The following is a 22,833-nucleotide window of genomic DNA, read 5'->3' on the forward strand; positions in this document are numbered from 1 at the left end:
GGCTTATATCAATATAAAACAATGTATAAATGATAATAAAGTTTTTAAACCATTTAATGACTTTTAGTGAATCGTAAAAAACCGCTTAACTAAGTTTTCAACATTATAAACCCTCAACTTATAAACCGTTAACGTATGTCACCCCCTGTCACGGTTTTTTAGACGGAAGATAACATATGTTAACGGAACTGAAGTTGAAAGTTTAATTCACATGATTTTTAGTTGAGTTTTTTTAAAAGAATTATAGGGATTTAATTACTAAAAACTCTTTACATAATATCCAAGTTATAGTTCGAAATGAAAGGTTAAATCATGTCTGTTGATATTAATATGTTTGTGTTGTGAAACTAGAGAATAGAATATGTGTATTCTTGTTTCTGTTCTTATTCTAAATATAAGGAGCCCTTTATATATAGGGAATTACATCGTCATAGAGTAATGGAAAGAGTAAAGAAAGGAAATACAAATCATAAGGAAAAGGAAACTAAGTTTTTTTCTCTCTCTAGCCGCCGGCTCTCTCTCTCTCTCTCTCTCTCAAGGGCGTCGGCTCTCTCTCTCTATAGTATGGGCCGGTTATGGACCGGGCCGGTTATGGACATCCACAATATGATTTATAACACTCCCCCTTGGATGCCATAACCATACATGGATTGTAATACGCTTTGGATGTTGCCTCATTAAAACCTTGACAGGAAAACCCAGTGGGACAAAACCATGGTGAAGGAAAAAGAGTACAACACGTATTACTCCCCCTGTTCTGAACATCACTGAAGGTCTTTCAGCCTACGCATCCCAATATGATGCGTGAGCTTCCTGAATGTTCAGGTCGGGAGTGATTTGGTGAACAGGTCGGCTGAGTTGTCGCTAGAACGCACTTGGACTACTTGGACCTCGCCGGCTTTCTGCAGCTCGTGCGTGAAGAAGAACTTAGGCAATATGTGCTTCGTCTGGTCTCCTTTGATGTAGTCATCCTTAAGCTGAGCAATGCAAGCTGCATTGTCCTCATACATCACGGTTGGCGCGTCCTTACCTTCGGACATCCCACAATCAGCTCATATGTGTTGAGTCATGGACCTCAACCAAACACATTCGCGGCTGGCCTTGTGTATAGCCAATATCTCTGAATGGTTTGATGAAGTGGCCGCGATCGTCTGCTTCATGGAACACCATGATATGGCCGTACCACCATGAGTAAAGACGTATCCGGTATGTGATCGAGCATTGTGAGGATCCGAAAGATAACCTGCATCAGCAAAGCCAACTAACCCTTCTTTATTATGGTTAGTATAAAATAAACCCAAGTCTTTCGTTCCTTGCAGGTAACGAAGAATATGTTTAATCCCATTCCATTGCCTTTGGGTTGGACAAGAGCTAAACCTAGATAGTAGGTTCACGGCAAAACATATATCTGGTCGTGTGTGACTAGCCAGATACATCAGAGCTCTTATGTCACTGAGATATGGCACTTCGGGACCAAGGACATCTTCATCGTCCATCTTAGGAAGGAACGGATCAGTGTCCAGGCCGAGAGACCTCACGACCATGGGGCTAGACAATGGGTGAGACTCGGCCATGTTGAATCTCTTGAGTACTTTTTCTGTATATGCCATTTGATGCACAAGGATTCCATCTCTTATGTACTCAAGCTGTAATCCCAAACAGAACTTTGTTTTTCCTAGATCTTTCATCTCGAATTCTTTCTTAAGATATTCAACTGTTTGGGAGATCTCTCCAGAGGTTCCTAGGATATTCAAATCATCAACATGCACTGCTATAATCACAAAGCCTTGGCCGAATTTCTTTATAAAAATACAAGGGCTGATCGGATCATTCGTGTATCCTTCTCTCTCTAGGTACTCACTTAACCTATTGTACCACATTCGACCTGATTGTTTCAATCCATAAAGTGACTTATTCAACTTTATACAGTGTTGTTCTCGAGTACTCGATTTGTTTTTCAATTCTATACCCTCTGGTACTTTCATATATATCTCATTATCCAGTGGACCATATAAGTATGCAGTTACATCATCCATTAACCGCAAGTCTAATTTCTATCTTATAGCCAGACTTATCAAGAATCTAAAAGTAGTAGCATCCACCACAGGGGAGTATGTCTCCTCATAATCTATTTCTGGTCTTTGTGAGAATCCTTGTGCAACAAGCCATGCTTTATATCTAACGACAATACCATGTTCGTTTCTCTTCCTCACAAAGACTCACTTGTATCTAACTGGTATAACATCATAAGGTGTTCGGATAATAGGACCGAATACATCTCTCTTCTTTAAAGAGTTTAACTCTACGTTTATACCTTCTTTCCATTTGATCCAATCTGATCGTTGAGTGCACTCATAAATAGACGTGGGTTCATGATCCTCGTTTAAATCCATAAGTTCAAGTGCTACCTTGTATGCAAATATATCATCAATGTCGACATTCTTTATGTTTCATTGTATCTCAGACAAGACATAATTTATTGAGATCTCATTATTATTAGGTCCTTCAGTACCTTGAATCTTGGCGTCCCAAGAGTCAGGATTAGATACATCAGGACCGGCTGCAACTAAGCATTCATGATCGGCCGCGATCGCTTTTAGGGTTTTGGGATCGGCCGCGGCTAAGTCCCGGGTTTTAGGAACGGCCGCGGTCGTGCCTAGAGTTTCAACAACCTTGGTTTCATTATCTGCACCTTTCTTAGTTTTCTGAGGGTTCTTATCTTTGGAACCTATTGGTCTACCACGTTTCAAACGTTGTCTAGACTCTGTAGCAACTTGATTGTGTCCTTCTTGAACATCAATTTGAATTGGTGCATTAGCAGCTGGTATATATGAAATATTCACTCTTTTCGGGTCAGCAAAGGAATCTGGCAATTGATTAGCTAGCTTTTGTAAATGTATAATCTTTTGGACTTCTAAATCACATTCTTGAGTCCGAGGATCTTGCCAAGATAAGGATGTTTGATTCCATGTAATTTATTTTACCAGCTTACTATTCTCTCCCCTAATGTTGGATGTCCGGATTCATCAAAATGACAATCCGCATACCTGGCCTTAAATAAATCACATGTAGTTGGCTCAAGGTATTTTATAATCGTGGGAGAATCATATCCAACATATATCCCCATCCTCCTTTGAGGTCCCATCTTTGTTCTCTGTGGTGGACCAATTGGAACATAAACGGCACAGCCAAATGTCTTAAGATGGGATATGTCTGGCTCATGACCCGTAAGTAATTGTAATGGGGAATATCTATGTTCACTAGACGGTCTGATATGAATCAGTTCGGCCGCGTGTAAGACCGCGTGTCCCCAAGCTATGGCCGGAAGCTTAGACCTCATAAGCAATGGTCTAGCTATTAGCTGAATTCGTTTAATGAATGATTCGGCCAAGCCGTTCTGTGTATGGACATGTGCCACGGAGTGTTCCACACTTACCCCCATGGACATACAGTAATCATTAAACGCTTGGAACGTGAACTCACCAGCATTATCAAGACGTATAGTATTTTAAGGAAAGTCTGGAAAGTGTGCTCTCAAACGACTGATCTGAGCCAACAATCTCGCAAATGCCAAGTTACGAGTTGATAAGAGACAGACGTACGACCATCTCGTGGACGCATCTATCAGGACCATGTAATATCTAAACGTCCCACAAGGTGGGTGTATTGGTCCACAGATGTCTCCTTGTATTCTTTCCAGAAAGTTTATTGTTTCCTTAGTCACTTTAACTGGTAATGGCCTAACAATGAGTTTCCCTTGTGAACATGCCACACATGTTAGATTCTTAGGGATAACTCGTTTTTCTTTCAAAGGATGGCCGTTTGTATTCAAAATCAACTTTCGCATCATGGTCGAACCGGGATGACCAAGCCGGTCGTGCCAGAGAGTAAAATTATCGGGGGCCACTCTGTTGAATACGACATTGGCTTCTATCATATCAGTCTTGGCGTAATAAAGGCCAGTAGAGAGCGCAGGTATAGACTCTAGGACTTTCTTATAGCCTTGGCCGATCTCAATGATATGAAGGAACTCTTTGTTTCCTTTGCTCTTAGTCTCAATATGAAAACCATTCATTCGAATGTCTTTAAATCTCAATAAACTTCTCTTAGAGATGGGTGAATATAATGCATCAGATATCTCTAGATGCGTACCCTTAGGAAACAAAATGTTTGCCTGGCCGTAGCCCTCTATGAGACTAGCTATACCCGCAATAGTATTGATATTGGCGTTTTTCATTGTTAGGTTTAAAAAGTATCTTTTGTCTCTTAAGATCGTGTGGCTTGACCCACTGTCCACAACAAATATATCCATATCATCTTTCATTCTTCAAAACAGATTATAGAATGATACTTTAGTGACTTCATATAAAAACTTTCATTCATTAATAAAACAAGTTCAAAGCAATCAAAACATAGAAAACACAAAATAAAGAACTCAAAGACTTAGATGTCGAATTCAAATTCATTTTTTTAAACAATCTGAAGTTTCATAATCCATAAGATCGTCTCTTTCATGATTGAAATCATCTTCACCATCTTGATAAGTCATATGAGCTTCAAGATTCTTCCCTTTCAAACTCTCTTGGTAGAGATCAACGAGATGTTTGGGAGTCCTACATGTCTTAGCCCAATGATTGTCCATACCACATCTATGACACAGGGATTTGGTCGAGTTTTGTGGCTTGAAAGATGTACCACGGCCTCGGCCATGTCCTCGGCCTCCATAAGAGTTTCCTTGGCCACGGCCATATGAGTTGCCTCGGCCTCGACCAAACGAATTCCTGCCTCGACCACGTCCATGCCACTTCCCATGGCCACGGACGTGTTGGCTATCACTCTGGACATGGTTCGACTCTTTCTTAGCCTCTACGGCCGCATGTGCCTCAGGTAATGAGTTTGTTCCAGGAGGTCTCAATTCACTGTTTCCCATCAACAGTTCATTGTTCTGCTCAGCGAGCAAGAGACAAGAGATCAGATTAGAATAAGTCGTGAAGCCCTTCTCACGGTACTGTTGTTGTAACAACACATTGCTTGTGTGGAAGGTGGAAAAATTTTTCTCAAGCATATCCTTATCCGTTATATCCTCACCACACAGTTTCAATTTCGAAACTATCTTAACCAGGGCCGAGTTATACTCGTCCACGGATTTAAAATCCTGGATTCTGAGATTCCTCCAATCATACATAGCCTTTGGTAATAACACCGTTCTCTGGTAATCATATCTCGTTTTCAACTCTGTCCAAAGGTCTAGAGGATTCTCAATAGTCAAATACTGATCTTTGAGACTCTCAATAAGATGATGGTGTATAATCAATATCGCTCTGTATCTATCTTTCTCACTTGCATTATTGCCCTCAGTGATACATTCACCGAGTCCCTTGGATTTCAGGATGATCTTAACATCAAGTGCCCATTGCAAGTAATTATCTCCAGAGAGATTTAGGACAGCAAAATCCAAGTTGTTGATTTTCGACATCTGAAATCATATATTTTATTCTTAGGATTTATAATGTTCTTATGATGCATACAAGAAAATCAAAAATGTAATGCATATTGGTCATACGACCAAACTGATATGATGCATGATAAGCCGTACGACCAAGAACAAGGGATGATGCATTCTTATCAAACGGTTTCTATATGATCATTATGCAATCGTTTATACATCCTAGAAAAACGGTTCTAAGTGATCATGGAAACATGAAACCTCAATCAAACAATCAAGCAATGCATCAAGGGGTTAATTCCTATCAACCTAATCGGATTCATATTCAATGCAATTAGGGTTTCAATATAAGCAAGGCCGGTTAGGGTTTAATCAAGACTATTATGCGATTCTAAATTCATTCAATCGGTTTTATTAATTAAAACAACCAAATTCGATTTTAATATTAGGGTTTGCATGGTATGTAATGTGCATACGTGCGGCTAGGTTTTAAGGCATTAGGGTTTCAATTTAGATCAAGCAATGAGATTCGATTTTGGTTATTAGGGATTGGATCTATTGTCTTAGGGTTTGGTTTTTAGGTTTATTTTTACCTAAACCTCAAGACGGGTTGAATGGACCACCAAGTAGAGAAGAGCCGCGAACGGATTGCTTGCTGATCATCGCGAGCTGGAGCTGATCGTCGAACGGTATCGAGCTGCTATCGGGTCGCGTACGTGCTGCTAGCTGAGGACGTCGCGAGCTGGAACGAGCTGGATCGTCTGTCGTGAGCTGAGACGGGTCGCGAGCAGGCTGTGATCGTCTAAGATGGGATCGGGAATGCCTTAGATACGAGGTGAACAGTTCTTGATCGGGATTAGGGTTCGTGATCGGGGTTTATCGCCGGTAAGGTTATCACCGGGGAATTAGGGTTTTAGGTTAGGGTTTTAGCTTAGGGTTCTTAGAGTAATCGTGCTGATAACGTATTGTGAAACTAGAGAATAGAATCTGTGTATTCTTGTTTTTGTTCTTATTCATAAACATAAGGAGCCCTTTATATATAGGGAATTACACCGTCGTAGAATAATGGAAAGAGTAAAGAAAGGAAATACAAATATGGAAAGAGTACAAATCATAAGGAAAAGGAAACTAAGGTTTCTCTCTCTCTAGCCGCCGGCTCTCTCTCTCTCTCTCTCTCTCTCTCTCTCTCTCTCTCTCTCTCTCTCTCTCTCTCTCTCTCTCTCAAGGGCGCCGGCTCTCTCTCTCTCTATAGTATGGGCCTGTTATGGACCGGGCCAGTTATGGACATCCACAATATGATTTATAACAGTTCGAAAGTTTTTCTTACCAGTCACCAGTATACGTTATGTATGTATTCACAAGCTACGGCTAATACGATGCCGTTGGTCTTTTCCATTAAAAAGACATAATAAATATCAGGCAATTGAACCGAATTGCAAAACTAAACCAAATTTTTTGGTTTTCATTTAGGTTTGATTAAAAGTTCAGTTCAGTTTAGCTGATTTTTCTTTTAAATAGACTACTAGATTCAGACCCGTCCGAACAAACAGATTTTTATTCATAGAACTTAAATTGTCAAAAAGTTATTATTTAATTTTATTAATTATTAAAATAAAATAGCTTAAATTTTTTTTGGTATTTTCTATCATAATTTTGTATAAAATATTTGATGTATTGTATTTTTTGAATAATTGTTTTTTAATAATTTAGTTGATTTGTTTAATATGAGAAAAATGAATGCTGGCTACATGAAGTATTGACCATCACATGAAAGTTTTGTCAATATATGTTTAACTGGAATTTTTCATATGCCACGCGCAGAAATAATAATTTTAAATATAATATTGTTGTGTTTTTTTGTTTATACAAAATTTACTTTTTAATGATGTTATAATAGTTACTAGTAATTACCATATTTAAAAAAAGTACCAAAAATATAATTTTTTTTAATAAAATTTTACAGTCATACTTAGATCGATGCCATGTCACATTTTTTTGAAAAACATGTCATCACATTTTTTTTAAAACATGTCATCTTTTTTAGGAGAATTAACATTCTAATAACATATAGACAAATCACTTTGCAAATAATATTTAGGAGATTAATATTATTTGTTGTTCAATTAGACATATAAATTTAGAATATATCTCTCAGTTTAATTAGAGGACCAAATTTTATGGAGTTATAAACATTTTAAAGTTAATTTTAATCATATATTTTGATGATTTTGATAGTCATATGATTTATATAATAGGTATTTAAAATTTAGAGGCAGAATCAGTGTTCCATCCCACGTTGCTCAAAACCGGTTCTGAATTTCATATTAGAAATTATGTGATATAACCTAAACTTAATATTTTTGAGAGAACATTTATCCTTTATTTTACAATATGGACAAGATGCATAACAATGCAAATATATCACCTATCTATTAATTTAGAATCATTTAAAAAATATTAACCTTATAGTTTGTAATATTTACAAATTAAGCTTATTGATGTGTCACTTAATTAGTTAGTCCAATTTTGCTTGCATGATAATATGTGTCACTTAGAATCAATGCTTTGAAAATGGACAGGATACCGACTCGGTATAGTTACCAATTATATTGACTGGTTGGACCGGTTCAACCGGTCAAACCAGATTTTCTGTTTTTAAGAATTAAATATATATAATTATATATTTACACCATATGGACCTAAAACAAAGTAGTTCTACATATAAAATGTTATATGTTCTCTTTTATTAACTACAAAAATAAACAATAAATGTAAATCTAACTATATGTACGATAAAGTGAATACTATATAAACTGAAATTGATAAAAACTAAATGATTGACCTTTCAGATTACGTATTTATTTATTCTTATAATTAAAATTCCAATTTTTATAAATATTGCAAACTAAGAATAGTATATGAGAGCTAAAAATATTCTTTTACATCATTTCTTATGAAATAAACTTTAAAAACTAATTAAATAGTGATAGTCAAACATTTATTTTGAAATACTAAATTTTAATAACAACTGAAAACACATTAATTATATGTTATTTTTTAGTACCGGGTTTTGAAGTTGATCTGGTTTTACCGGTTGTTTTCCAGTTTTACCGGTTTTATTCAAATCTGGATTTTAAACCGAACAGGACTCGGCTTCTTCAACGACTCACATTCGAAGTGGATGGTCTGGTCCGGTTTTAAAAATCATGCTTAGAACCTAATTTTGCTGATGTATCATTTTTAGAATCAATTGAAAAATTAGTTAGTCCAATTTCAATTTGCTAGGAAATGTTATATTAACCCATACATACAAGCTAGGAACGCTATGTTATATGGTAAAAACCTTATAAAACGTCTTAAAAAAATAGTAACAAAGACACGCAGAACATGTGCCGGGATAATCTGAGAAGGTGATGACTCATGTAGATTTGTAAGACTTTACAGAATTATTGTGAACGGCAGGTAACATTCATAGGAGAAAAATGGAGTGAGTTTATGAACAGAATTATTGGGGATTAACGACATTGTCTAATGTCGTTGATTTATGTAGAGTTGAAAACAAAACTTTTATGAAGCCAGTTATGTAGAGTAGAGTAATCGAAGTGGGTATTGATCCTTTGATCAGATTATCTGATAAATCATGAATCTGAGATTTGACTGGAATGTTGTAGGGATGTTTCCGGAGAGATTTGTGTGGGAGATGGTGAGGGAGACGATCTTGTGCATGTTTTCAAGGATGACGATAGAGCAGAGGTGGAGATGTGGATGGAAGAAACAATGAGGTTAACAACACGGGTTTAGGAAGGATAAGATGGCGGAGAAGGAGTGGAGTGAGTCAAGGAGGCGCGGTGGTAGGAGATTCAACACCGTCTCTCTCTCTCTCTCTCTCTCTCTCTCTCTCTCTCTCTCTCTCTCTCTCTCTCTCTCTCTCTCTCTCTCTCTCTCTCTCTCTCTCTCTCTCTCTCTCTCTCTCTCTCTCTCTCTCTCTCTCTCTCTCTCTCTCTATTCACACCAACAATAATATTTTTAAAAAGAAGCGAAGAAAAACAACTATGTTTTCTTTCTCATAATACTCTATATCAAATTAATTTATTTTTCGTGTGTGATTAGTTGTTTCTTTTTTATATTTGATATCCATTATCAAACATATAAATTTCAAAGTTTTTACTTATGGTATATTTGGGTTTTTTATATTTACAATATTTCAGATGTAAAAATAATTTTCCTTAGCTCCATATTTTGATTGTGTCACAGCTCGTATGCCATTCATTCCAAGATTTCAAAAATAATAAATTTATTTATTTAAAAAATTTTACATGTTCATTTATTTCTCATAATTATGACAGAACAAAAAAATTAAATAAAAGTGAAAGGAGGAGGAAGAGTTGGGGTCTCGAAGCTTAAGTCAGAGAGAATTGGATACAAACAAAAGAAGTCAGAGAGAACAAGGAAAACTTCTAAACTTCTCTACGGTCCGAAATGGAAGAAAATCTCTCTTGGTTTGTTCTGGTTTTGGGAGTTATAGTGATAATTTTGTGTTGCTACTTAGTTTGTTACTACTTTTCTTGCATTGAGTCAACGACTCTCGACCTGCCGATAAAATCTTCGGCGAATTTACGGTGGAAATCTCTGACGTTCGTACCGGCAGACTCTAGGATGAATGATCGCAGGAGAATTTGCCGATACAAACGTCAGAAATTTCGGCCGTAAATTCGCCAGAGATTTTATCTGCAGGTCGAGATTCATTGACCTAATGCATACATATATACTAAACATGACATAAAAGACTCAACAGTTGATCACTACAATGAGGGTGTTGAAAAATGAAATTTGATGATGTGGATTATTTGGTGTTGAAAAGATTCAACATGTTGAATAAGAACAAATAGGAGACCACCGACGACTCATGTCACTGTCTAAGGATTTATGATATTTTCATACTCTCTTAGTTATTTAAAACAAAAAATCACATTATAATTTAAATATATTTAATTTTATTTCTTCTACAAAAATTTATCATTTTAAATTATCTATAAATAGAGATTAGGCTTTTCAGTTGGATATATAAAAAATAACAATTAATTAATAAAATTAGTATTTTGAATTTTATTAAACAAAACTATTGTAGTGTGTAAATGTTGAATGTGTGTTGAATGATGAGATGGAAGAAAGAGAAGATAATTTGGATTTTTAGAAGATGAAATGGAGGGTGTTGAATCTCGAAACTATTGTACATAGTCAACAAGAATACATACGTCTTCGGTTCAAAGTGAAAAGTTCAAAAGGAAACTTTAGGCATTTAATTATGTAAACTAAAAATGAAAAATAAAACAGATTTTTTTTTGTTTGATACAAAATCACTGGTAGCAGATTTTATATTCATTCATGCATTGATAATCAATTACAATAAGTATCTCACAAAAATTTTGGAATTGCATACAGATGTACGAAACATGACATAAAAGATTTAATAGTTGAATATTTGGTGTTTAAAAGATTCAACATGTTGAATAAGAAGAAAGTGGAGACCACGGATGAAAAATGTCAATTTTTAAAGATTTTTGATATTTTCATATCCTCTTAGTTATTTAAAAAATATAATCACATTATAAATTAAATAATTTATTTTTATTTCTGATACAAAAAGAAATTATCATTTAAATTATATATAAATAGAAACTAAGTTTATTTAATTTGGATATATAAAAAATTATAAATTAGTAAAATAGGGTGTTGAATTTTATTAAACAAAACTCTTGTAGTGTAAAAGTTGTATGTGTGTTGAATGATGTGGAAGAAAAAAAATGATGTGGAAGAAAAAAAATGATGATGTGGAGTGTTAAAGGATGAAATGGAAGGTGTTGAATCTCGAAACTATTATACATAGTTTACAAGGATGCATACGTCTTCGGTTCAAATTGAAAAGTTAAAAAAGAAACCGTAGACATTTCGCTACATAAGCTATAACAATAATAAAACAGAGGTTTTTTAGTTTGGTATTAAATCATTAGTACCAGATATTATATTCATTTATGTATTGATAATTGAATAGTTAAGGATACGATAACTAATTTATAACTTATAATCTAAAGTAGCCAATAAAAAGCTAATCAAATAAATTATATGCATCATACAATGTGATTTGATATACTATTGGTTTGTATGGTTATAGTTTACGTCTATATTTGTACAATGCAATAACATTATACAAATAAATTAGAAGAATTATGAGAAGTAATCAATAATTTATTGCCTTTGAAGAATCTCATAAAAATAAATTGGAAGCAAATACTTTTTTTATAAGTAATCAATAATTTATTTCCTTTCAAAAATGATAAAAATTCTTTCGAAATAATGTTGTCTTCTTTGCTATAACCATAACTGTTGTATTTTCAACACTACACACACCATGCACAGAGAGAGAGAGAGAGAGAGAGAGAGAGAGAGAGAGAGAGAGAGAGAGAGAGAGAGAGAGAGAGAGTCTCTCTCTCTCTCTCTCTGAGCTCTCTCTCTCTCTCTCTCTCTCTCTCTCTCTCTCTCTCTATCTCTCTCTCTCTCTCTCTCTCTCTCTCTCTCTCTCTCTCTCTCTCTCTCTCTCTCTCTATTTAAACCAACAATAATATTTTTAACAAGAAACGAAGAAAAAAAACTATGTTTTCTTTTTCATAATACTCTATATCAAATTAGTTTATTTTTCGTGTGTGATTAGTTGTTTCTTTTTTATATTTGATATCCATAATCAAACATATAAATTTTGAAGTTTTTACTTATGGTATATTTGGTTTTTTTATATTTACAATATTTCAGATGTAAAAATAATTTCCTTTAACTCCATATTTTGATTGTGTCACAGCTGGTACGCCATTAATTCCAAGATTTCAAAAATAATAAATTTATTTTTTAAAAAAAAATTACATGTTCATTTATTTCTCATAAGTATGACAGAACAAAAAATTAAATAAAAGTGAAAGGAGGAGAAAGAGTTGGGGTCTCGAAGCTTAAGTCAGAGAGAATTGGATACAAACAAAAGAAGTCAAAGAGAACAAGAAAAAATTATAAACTTCTCTACGGTCCGAAATGGAAGGAAATCTCTCTAGGTTTGTTCTCGGTTTTGGGAGTTATAGTGATAATTTTGTGTCGCTACTTAGTTTGTTACTACTTTTCTTGCATTGAGTCAACGAATCTCGACCTGCCTATAAAATCTTCGGCGAATTTACGGCAAAAATCTCTGAAGTTCGTACCGGTAGACTCTCCAATGAACGATCGTAGGAGAGTCTATCGGTATAAACATCAGAGATTTCGGCCGTAAATTCCCTAGAGATTTTATCTGCAGGTCGAGATTCATTGGCCTAATGCATACATATATACTAAACATGACATAAAAGACTCAACAGTTGATCACTACAATGAGGGTGTTGAAAAATGAAATTTGATGATGTGGATTATTTGGTGTTGAAAAGATTCAACATGTTGAATAAAAACAAAGTGGAGACCACCGACGACTCATATCACTGTCTAAGGATTTATGATATTTTCATATTCTCTTAGTTATTTAAAACAAAAAAATCACATCATAATTTAAATATATTTAATTTTATTTCTTCTACAAAAATTTATCATTTTAAATTATCTATAAATAGAGACTAGGCTTTTCAGTTAGATATATAAAAAATAACTATTAATTAATAAAATTAGTATATTGAATTTTACTAAACAAAACTATTGTAATGTGTAAAAGTTGAATGTGTGTTGAATGATGAGATGGAAGAAAGAGAAGATAATTTGGAGTTTTAAAAGATGAAATTGAGGGTGTTGAATCTGAAACCATTGTACATAGTCTATAAGGATACATACGTCTTCGGTTCAAAGTGAAAGGTTTAAAAGGAAACTTCAGGCATTTAATTATGTAAACTAAAAAAGAAAAATAAAACAGAATTTTTTGTTTGATACAAAATCTCTGGTAGCAGATTTTATATTCATTCATGCATTGATAATCAATTACAATAAATATCTCACAAAAATTTTGGAATTGCATACAGATGTACGAAACATGACATAAAAGATTTAATAGTTGAATATTTGGTGTCTAAAAGATTCAACATGTTGAATAAGAAGAAAGTGGAGACCACGGATGACAAATGTCAATTTTTAAAGATTTTTGATATTTTCATATCATCTTAGTTATTTAAAAAATATAATCACATTATAAATTAAATAATTTATTTTTATTTCTTATACAAAAAGAAATTATCATTTAAATTATATATAAATAGAAACTAAGTTTATTTAATTTGGATATATAAAAAATTATTAATTAATAAAATAGGGTGTTGAATTTTACTAAACAAAACTCTTGTAGTGTAAAAGTTGTATGTGTGTTGAATGATGTGGAAGAAAAAAAAATGATGTGGAAGAAAAAAAAAGATGATGTGGAGTGTTAAAAGATGAAATGGAAGGTGTTGAATCTCGAAACTATTGTACGTAGTTTACAAGGATGCATACGTGTTCGGTTCAAATTGAAAAGTTAAAAAAGAAATCATAGATATTTCGCTACATAAGCTATAACAATAATAAAACTGAGTTTTTTTTAGTTTGGTATTAAATCATTAGTACCAGATGTTATATTCATTTATGTATTGATAATTGAATAGTTAACGATACGATAACTAATTTATAACTTATAATCTAAAGTAGCCAATAAAAAGCTAATCGAATAAATTATATGCATCATACAATGTGATTTGGTATACTATTGGTTTGTATGGTTATAGTGTACGTCCATATTTGTACAATGCAATAACATTATACAAATAAATTAGAAGAATTATGAGAAGTAATCAATAATTTATTGCCTTTGAAGAATCTCATAAAAATAAATTGGAAGCAAATACTTTTTTTATAAGTAATCAATAATTTATTTCCTTTCAAGAATGATAAAAATTCTTTAGAAATAATATTGTATTCTTTGCTATAACCATAACTGTTGTATTTTCAACACTACACACACCATGCATTTGTATCTATCACCTCTCTCTCTCTTTCTCTTTATTTACTCAAACAATAATATTTTTAACAAGAAGCGAAGAAAAACAACTATGTTTTCTTTTTCATAATACTCTATATCAACTTAGTTTATTTTTCGTGTGTGATTAGTTGTTTCTTTTTTTATATTTGATATTCATAATCAAACATATAAATTTTGAAGTTTTTACTTATGGTATATTTGGTTTTTTTATATTTACAATATTTCAGATGTAAAAATAATTTCCTTTAGCTCCATATTTTGATTGTGTCACAGCTGGTACGCCATTAATTCCAAGATTTCAAAAATAATAAATTTATTTATTTAAAAAAAAATTACATGTTCATTTTTTTCTCATAATTATGACAGAACAAAAAAATTAAATAAAAGTGAAAGGAGGAGAAAGAGTTGGGGTCTCGAAGCTTAAGTGAGAGAGAATTGAATACAAATAAAAGAAGTCAAAGAGAACAAGAAAAAATTATAAACTTCTCTACGGTCCGAAATGGAAGAAAATCTCTCTTACTTTGTTCTCGGTTTTGGAAGTTATAGTGATAATTTTGTGTTGCTACTTAGTTTGTTACTACTTTTCTTGCATTGAGTCAACGAATCTCGACCTGCCTATAAAATCTTCGGCGAATTTACGGCAAAAATCTCTGAAGTTCGTACCGGTAGACTCTCCAATGAACGATCGCAGGAGAGTCTATCGGTATAAACATCAGAGATTTCGGCCGTAAATTCGCTAGAAATTTTATTTGCAGGTCGAGATTCATTGGCCTAATGCATACATATATACTAAACATGACATAAAAGACTAAACAGTTGATCACTACAATGAGGGTGTTAAAAAATGAAATTTGATGATGTAGATTATTTGGTGTTGAAAAGATTCAACATGTTGAATAAGAACAAAGTGGAGACCACCGACGACTCATGTCACTGTCTAAGGATTTATGATATTTTCATATTCTCTTAGTTATTTAAAACAAAAAATCACATTATAATTTAAATATATTTAATTTTATTTCTTCTACATAAATTTATCATTTTAAATTATCTATAAATAGAGACTAGGCTTTTCAGTTGGATATATAAAAAATAACTATTAATTAATAAAATTAGTATATTGAATTTTACTAAGAAAAACTATTGTATTGTGTAAAAGTTGAATGTGTGTTGAATGATGAGATGGAAGAAAGAGAAGATAATTTGGAGTTTTAAAAGATGAAATGGATGGTGTTGAATCTGAAACCATTGTACATAGTCTACAAGGATACATACGTCTTCGGTTCAAAGTGAAAAGTTCAAAAGGAAACTTTAGGCATTTAATTATGTAAACTAAAAAAGAAAAATAAAACAGAATTTTTTGTTTGATACAAAATCACTGGTAGCAGATTTTATATTCATTCATTCATTGATAATTACAATAAGTATCTCACAAAAATTTTGGAATTGCATACAGATGTACAAAACATAACATAAAAGATTTAATAGTTGAATATTTGGTGTTTAAAAGATTCAACATATTGAATAAGAAAAAAGTGGAGACCACGGATGACAAATGTCAATTTTTAAAGATTTTTGATATTTTCATATCCTCTTAGTTATTTAAAAAATATAATCACATTATAAATTAAATAATTTATTTTTATTTCTTATACAAAAAGAAATTATCATTTAAATTATATATAAATAGAAACTAAGTTTATTTAATTTGGATATATAAAAAATTATAAATTAGTAAAATAGGGTGTTGAATTTTATTAAACAAAACTCTTGTAGTGTAAAAGTTGTATGTGTGTTGAATGATGTGGAAGAAAAAAAATGATGTGGAAGAAAAAAAATGATGATGTGGAGTGTTAAAAGATGAAATGGAAGGTGTTGAATCTCGAAACTATTATACATAGTTTACAAGGATGCATACGTCTTCGGTTCAAATTGAAAAGTTAAAAAAGAAACCGTAGACATTTCGCTACATAAGCTATAACAATAATAAAACAGAGGTTTTTTAGTTTGGTATTAAATCATTAGTACCAGATGTTATATTCATTTATGTATTGATAATTGAATAGTTAAGGATACGATAACTAATTTATAACTTATAATCTAAAGTAGCCAATAAAAAGCTAATCGAATAAATTATATGCATCATACAATGTGATTTGGTATACTATTGGTTTGTATGGTTATAGTGTACGTCCGTATTTGTACAATGCAATAACATTATACAAATAAATTAGAAGAATCATGAGAAGTAATCAATAATTTATTGCCTTTGAAGAATCTCATAAAAATAAATTGGAAGCAAATACTTTTTTTATAAGTAATCAATAATTTATTTCCTTTCAAGAATGATAAAAATTCTTTCGAAATAATGTTGTCTTCTTTGCTATAACCATAACTGTTGTATTTTCAACACTACACACACCATGCATTTGTATCTATCACCTCTCTCTCTCTCTCTCTCTCTCTCTCTCTCTCTCTCTCTTTCTCTTTATTCAAACCAACAATATTATTTTTAACAAGAAGCGAAGAAAAACAACTATGTTTTCTTTTTCATAATACTCTATATCAAATTAGTTTATTTTTCGTGTGTGATTAGTTGTTTCTTTTTTATATTTGATATCCATAATCAAACATATAAATTTTGAAGTTTTTACTTATGGTATATTTGGTTTTTTTATATTTACAATATTTCAGATGTAAAAAAAAATTTCCTTTAACTCCATATTTTGATTGTGTCACAGCTGGTACGCCATTAATTCCAAGATTTCAAAAATAATAAATTTATTTATTGAAAAAAAATTACATGTTCATTTATTTCTCATAATTATGACAGAACAAAAAATTAAATAAAAGTAAAAAGAGGAGAAAGATTTGGGGTCTCGAAGCTTAAGTCAGAGAGAATTGAATATAAACAAAAGAAGTCAAAGAGAACAAGAAAAAATTATAAACTTCTCTACGGTCCGAAATGGAAGAAAATCTCTCTTGGTTTGTTCTGGTTTTGGGAGTTATAGTGATAATTTTGTGTTGCTACTTAGTTTGTTACTACTTTTCTTTCATTGAGTCAACGAATCTCGACTTGCCTATAAAATCTTCGGCGAATTTACGGCAAAAATCTCTGACGTTCGTACCGGTAGACTCTCCAATGAACGATCGCAGGAGAGTCTATCGGTATAAACATCAGAGATTTCGGCCGTAAATTCGCTAGAGATTTTATCTGCAGGTCGAGATTCATTGGCCTAATGCATACATATATACTAAACATGACATAAAAGACTCAACAGTTGATCACTACAATGAGGGTGTTGAAAAACGAAATTTGATGATGTGGATTATTTGGTGTTGAAAAGATTCAACATGTTGAATAAGAACAAAGTCGAGACCACCGACGACTCATGTCACTGTCTAAGAATTTATGATATTTTCATATTCTCTTAGTTATTTAAAACAAAAAATCACATTATAATTTAAATATATTTAATTTTATTTCTTCTACAAAAATTTATCATTTTAAATTATCTATAAATAGAGACTAGGCTTTTCAGTTGGATATATAAAAAATAACTATTAATTAATAAAATTAGTATATTGAATTTTACTAAACAAAACTATTGTAGTGTGTAAAAGTTGAATGTGTGTTGAATGATGAGATGGAAGAAAGAGAATATAATTTGGAGTTTTAAAAAATGAAATGGAGGGTGTTGAATCTGAAACCATTGTACATAGTCTACAAGGATACATACGTCTTCGGTTCAAAGTGAAAAGTGCAAAAGGAAACTTTAGGCATTTAATTATGTAAACTAAAAATGAAAAATAAAACAGAATTTTTTTGTTTGATACAAAATCACTGGTATCAGATTTTATATTCATTCATGCATTGATAATCAATTACAATAAGTATCTCACAAAAATTTTGGAATTGCATACAGATGTACGAAACATGACATAAAAGATTTAATAGTTGAATATTTGGTGTTTAAAAGATTCACCATGTTGAATAAGAAGAAAGTGAAGACCAAGGATGACAAATGTCAGTTTTAAGGATTTTTGATATTTTTATATCCTCTTAGTTATTTAAAAAATATAATCATATTATAAATTAAACAATTTATTTTTATTTCTTATACAAAAAATTTATCATTTATATTATATATAAATAGAAACTAAGTTTATTTAATATGAATATATGAAAAATTATTAATTAGTAAAATAGTGTGTTGAATTTTATTAAACAAAACTCTTGTAGTGTAAAAGTTGAATGTGTGTTGAATGATGTGGAAAAAAAAAGATGATGTGGTAGAAAAAATAGATGTTGTGGAGTGTTTTTTTTTTTTGAACACCGATGTTATGTAGTGTTAAAAGATGAAATGGAAGGTGTTGAATCTCGAAACCATTGTACATAGTCTACAAGGATGCATACGTCTTCGATTCAAAGTGAAAAGTTAAAAAAGAAACCATAGACATTTAACTATGTAAGCTATAACAATAATAAAACAAAGTTTTTTTTTGTTTGGTATTAAATCATTAGTAGCAGATGTTAGATTCATTTATGTATTGATAATTGAATAGTTAAGGATGTGGTAAGTAATTTATAACTTATAATCTAAAGTAGCCAATAAAAAGTTACTCGAATAAATTATATGCATCATACAATGTGATTTGATATACTGTTGGTTTGTATGGTTATAGTGTACGTCCATATTTGTACAATGCAATAACTTTATACAAATAAATTAGAAGAATTATAAGAAGTAATCAATAATTTACTGTCTTCGAAGAATCTCATAAAAATCCCTTCATAATAGTGTTGTCTTCTTTGCTACAACCATAAATATTAATATTTTCAACACTACACATACCATAATTTGTAACTATTAAATCTCTTTCTCTCTCTCTATTAACACTAAGGATAACTTTTTTGAAGAAAAAAAACAAAAAAAAAATATGTATTTCCTCTGCACACGAAATGAGACAATACACATATCAGTGAAATAACACTACTAATTGTATTATAAAGCAACACCTACAACCCACCACAAGGTCCACAACCTTCAATATTTTTTTCTTCTAAAACAAATGCATGGATCCACAGCCTTAATATTCACTCTGTTAGTGCGACGGATCTGTACGAATAGGAGTCCCAGTATAAAACCATGATAGGTTATCACGCGGCACTCGTGAAGAACCTCTAACAATCTAATATTTCTACGAAACACTCTCTAGACTTACGCTATAGGATTTGCTGGTTTTGGTTGTGAAAAAAATTGTAATCAGAAATGAAGGAGGAGACGAGTTTATAAAAGGGGAGAAGACGAGCCACTTTCCGCAACTGATGCAGCACGTGCAGCACGTGCACACGTTAGCGGAAATCTCGCGAGGATCTCGGAGGCGAGGCGTTACGAAACTTCCTCCGCAAGATCTTTTCTCGTTTAAACTTATCGTCAAGAAGAGAGACAGCGTGTTGTTTTAAACGAACTACGTGTTGTTTAAAATAAAATGCATGCCGTTTTTCTGGAATTAAATGGCAAAACGGTGTTTTTTTTAAACGAACTACGTGTTGTTTAAAATAAAATGCATGCCGTTTTTCTGGAATTAAATGGCAAAACTTTGATCTTAACTTGTTCTAAAAGAATAGTTTTATTGGGCCGGAGACCCAAGCCCAAACCCAAACCCAAACCCAAGCCCAAGCCCAAGCCCAAGCCCGAGCTGAGCCGAGCCGGCCGGACGGCGGCGGCGCGCAGGGAACCTTCTCTTCTCTGAAGCTGGTTAACCCATGATAGCATAAATGCATATATATACATCTCTCTTTCTCTTGTCACACACGACGTAGGACAAGTTCTCATTTCTTCGTTTACTAAGCCATTAGGCTTCTAATTACACAGGCCCATAGACCCATTTCTTTTCACCACTTTCCAATTAAAAGTTGGTCCAACAGAGATTTGGTACCATCTTCCAAAGATATCTCCAACGTTTAGACAAAAAACTCGTGTATATCACATATTCTGTTCGAAGTGGAGATAATATCCGCAGAATCAAATCGTCAGGTAATGCACTGAGTCTGTCCTCATTTACAACATCTCGATTTCTCAAACTCTCACCACCGATTTTTCTGCCGAAAAATTAACCAAATAAAAACATAATTAATGTTAAGTTTCAAAGAGTTAGGTTTGGAGCAAACATAAACGAAATAAAGAATCATACGATTTTTGTTCCATTTTCGTGAACCAAACGCAAAAACGAACCGCAAACACAGCCTAGCAGACAAATCAAACTAAAGCTTAGAGATGAAGATGGTAACGGTGCAGCAGCTTCATAACCCCTTCCATTGTGTTTGATTAGTAAAAAAAAAAGGATCAGTGAGCGACAAAACCGTAAGTCAAAAAGTCGACATACGTGAAATAAAAGGCTTTTTAATAATGGGTTTATCTCTTTTAAGAAGAACCCAATCATTCACGTAACTAAAGCCCAATGAGGAAAAACCTCTTCTGTGACTTGTGAGACGAATTTGCTTTAATAATGGGATATTTTAAGTCGGGCCGCTAAGGTGAAGGCCCAATCAAACAAAGAGTCAGCAGCTATCTATTAGGGTTTTGGTATTTAAATAGTTTAACCTAATCATCAAAGAAACCTAGACATTTTCTCTCGTCTCGCCGCAGGAGAAAGGAAGCTCTCTTCAGTGACATTGTGAGTACTCTTCATCCTCCGTCCCCTGTGATTTTCTAGTGAGACCTATCGTTAGAGTTGCATGTATCGGTTTTTTCGTAAATTGATCTATGTGTTCGTCTAGTTCCTGGAATGTCTGATCCATGTCTCGCAGTCCTGATATAAGCTTTTTTGAGTTCATTGTCTGTTTTGCCTTAGTGGGTTAATGAAAGTATCTTCCTTTTGATGATTAAGACTACAGTTGCACTGATTGGCTTTGTCAGATTCGTTAGGAGATTTGTGATTGCTATATCATATTACTGCCTAGCCTATCAGTGTGAAGTTACATAATATGATTTTTGTTGAGGTTTTTGAAACTCATCGATTTCATGCTGATGATTATTAATTACATTACAGCTGAACTGAAGAAATGAAGCACAACAATGTTATCCCGAATGGTCATTTCAAGAAGCACTGGCAGAACTATGTCAAGACATGGTTCAACCAGCCTGCCAGGAAAACCAGAAGAAGAGTTGGTTAGTGATGACTTCTCAGTAACGTTATGTTATATATGTTTCACTTTAAACCATAGTCTCTCTTTATTTAATTTCATCATTTGTTTGTATTGTCCTTTTACTCAGCGAGACAGAAGAAGGCTGTGAAGATCTTCCCACGTCCCACTGCTGGACCTCTCCGCCCTGTTGTGCATGGTCAGACCCTAAAGTACAACATGAAGGTCAGAACTGGTAAAGGATTCACTCTTGAAGAGCTCAAGGTTTGAAATCTCTATCCTTCTCTATTTTTTAGTTTCTTGCTGGATGTTTTGTTCGTATTGTTTAGTCCTATCTTTGATTGAATCAAGGCTGCTGGGATCCCCAAGAAGTTGGCACCCACCATTGGTATCTCTCTTGACCATCGTCGCAAGAACAGATCATTGGAGGGTCTTCAATCCAATGTCCAGAGGCTGAAAACTTACAAGGCTAAGTTGGTCATCTTCCCGCGTCGTGCCAGGAAGGTCAAGGTACTTACTACTTCCGGACAACATTCTTCCAGTCTTTTGATTGGATTTTAGATGTGTGCTCATCATAATTATGTGTTACTTTTTGTTTTAGGCTGGTGATTCTACTGCAGAAGAGTTGGCTAATGCCACTCAAGTCCAGGGAGATTACATGCCTATCGTCCGTGAGAAGCAAGCAATGGAGCTAGTGAAGCTGACCTCTGAGATGAAATCGGTGAATGCTTACGACAAGATTCGTCTAGAGCGCACAAACAAGAGACATGCAGGTGCTAGAGCCAAGAGGGCTGCTGATGCTGAGAAAGAAGAGAAGAAGTGAGGATCCTTTCTTACTAGGTTTAAAAATCTCCGTTATCTTTGTCATCGTTTGGATCTCTGTTTTTTTTTGTGTATCAGACTGTTTTTCTATTGTTTCGTCAGTTTTTACTTTTTATCTATACTTGCTTTTCTGGATTACTTCCTAGAAGTTTGCCTTTGTTCTACTACAATCGATTATAGTTTAGAGAATCTTTATATGATTATGTCAATGACCAAAGAAGAATTTGATCCATAAACCACCTTTCTGAAAGTCCTTTTGCAACAAACTTAGTACAGACGGCATGGCCCTTACCTTGGTGGATTCAATCTTTTTATTACTACAGAGACCAGACAGATACCGCAGGGGAGTAAAGCTAACATGTTCAATCCCAATAAATGACCTCCTATTAT

The 22,833-nt window shown here is 33.2% G+C and overlaps 1 protein-coding gene across 1 annotated transcript; it reads left to right on the forward strand.

Annotated features, from left to right (window-relative positions):
* The first annotated feature begins 21,118 nt into the window (after window positions 1-21,118).
* On the forward strand, window positions 21,119-22,580 carry LOC106387836 (60S ribosomal protein L13-2). Its single transcript, NM_001315978.1, is given in 5 exon segments — window positions 21,119-21,152; window positions 21,528-21,646; window positions 21,752-21,885; window positions 21,973-22,131; window positions 22,223-22,580. Coding segments are annotated over 4 exon segments (621 nt in total). The 5' UTR covers window positions 21,119-21,152; window positions 21,528-21,540; the 3' UTR covers window positions 22,445-22,580.
* The last annotated feature ends 253 nt before the right edge of the window (window positions 22,581-22,833 follow it).

This window comes from Brassica napus, chromosome C3, assembly GCF_020379485.1.
Source record: "Brassica napus cultivar Da-Ae chromosome C3, Da-Ae, whole genome shotgun sequence".
NCBI classification, from domain to species: domain Eukaryota; kingdom Viridiplantae; phylum Streptophyta; class Magnoliopsida; order Brassicales; family Brassicaceae; genus Brassica; species Brassica napus.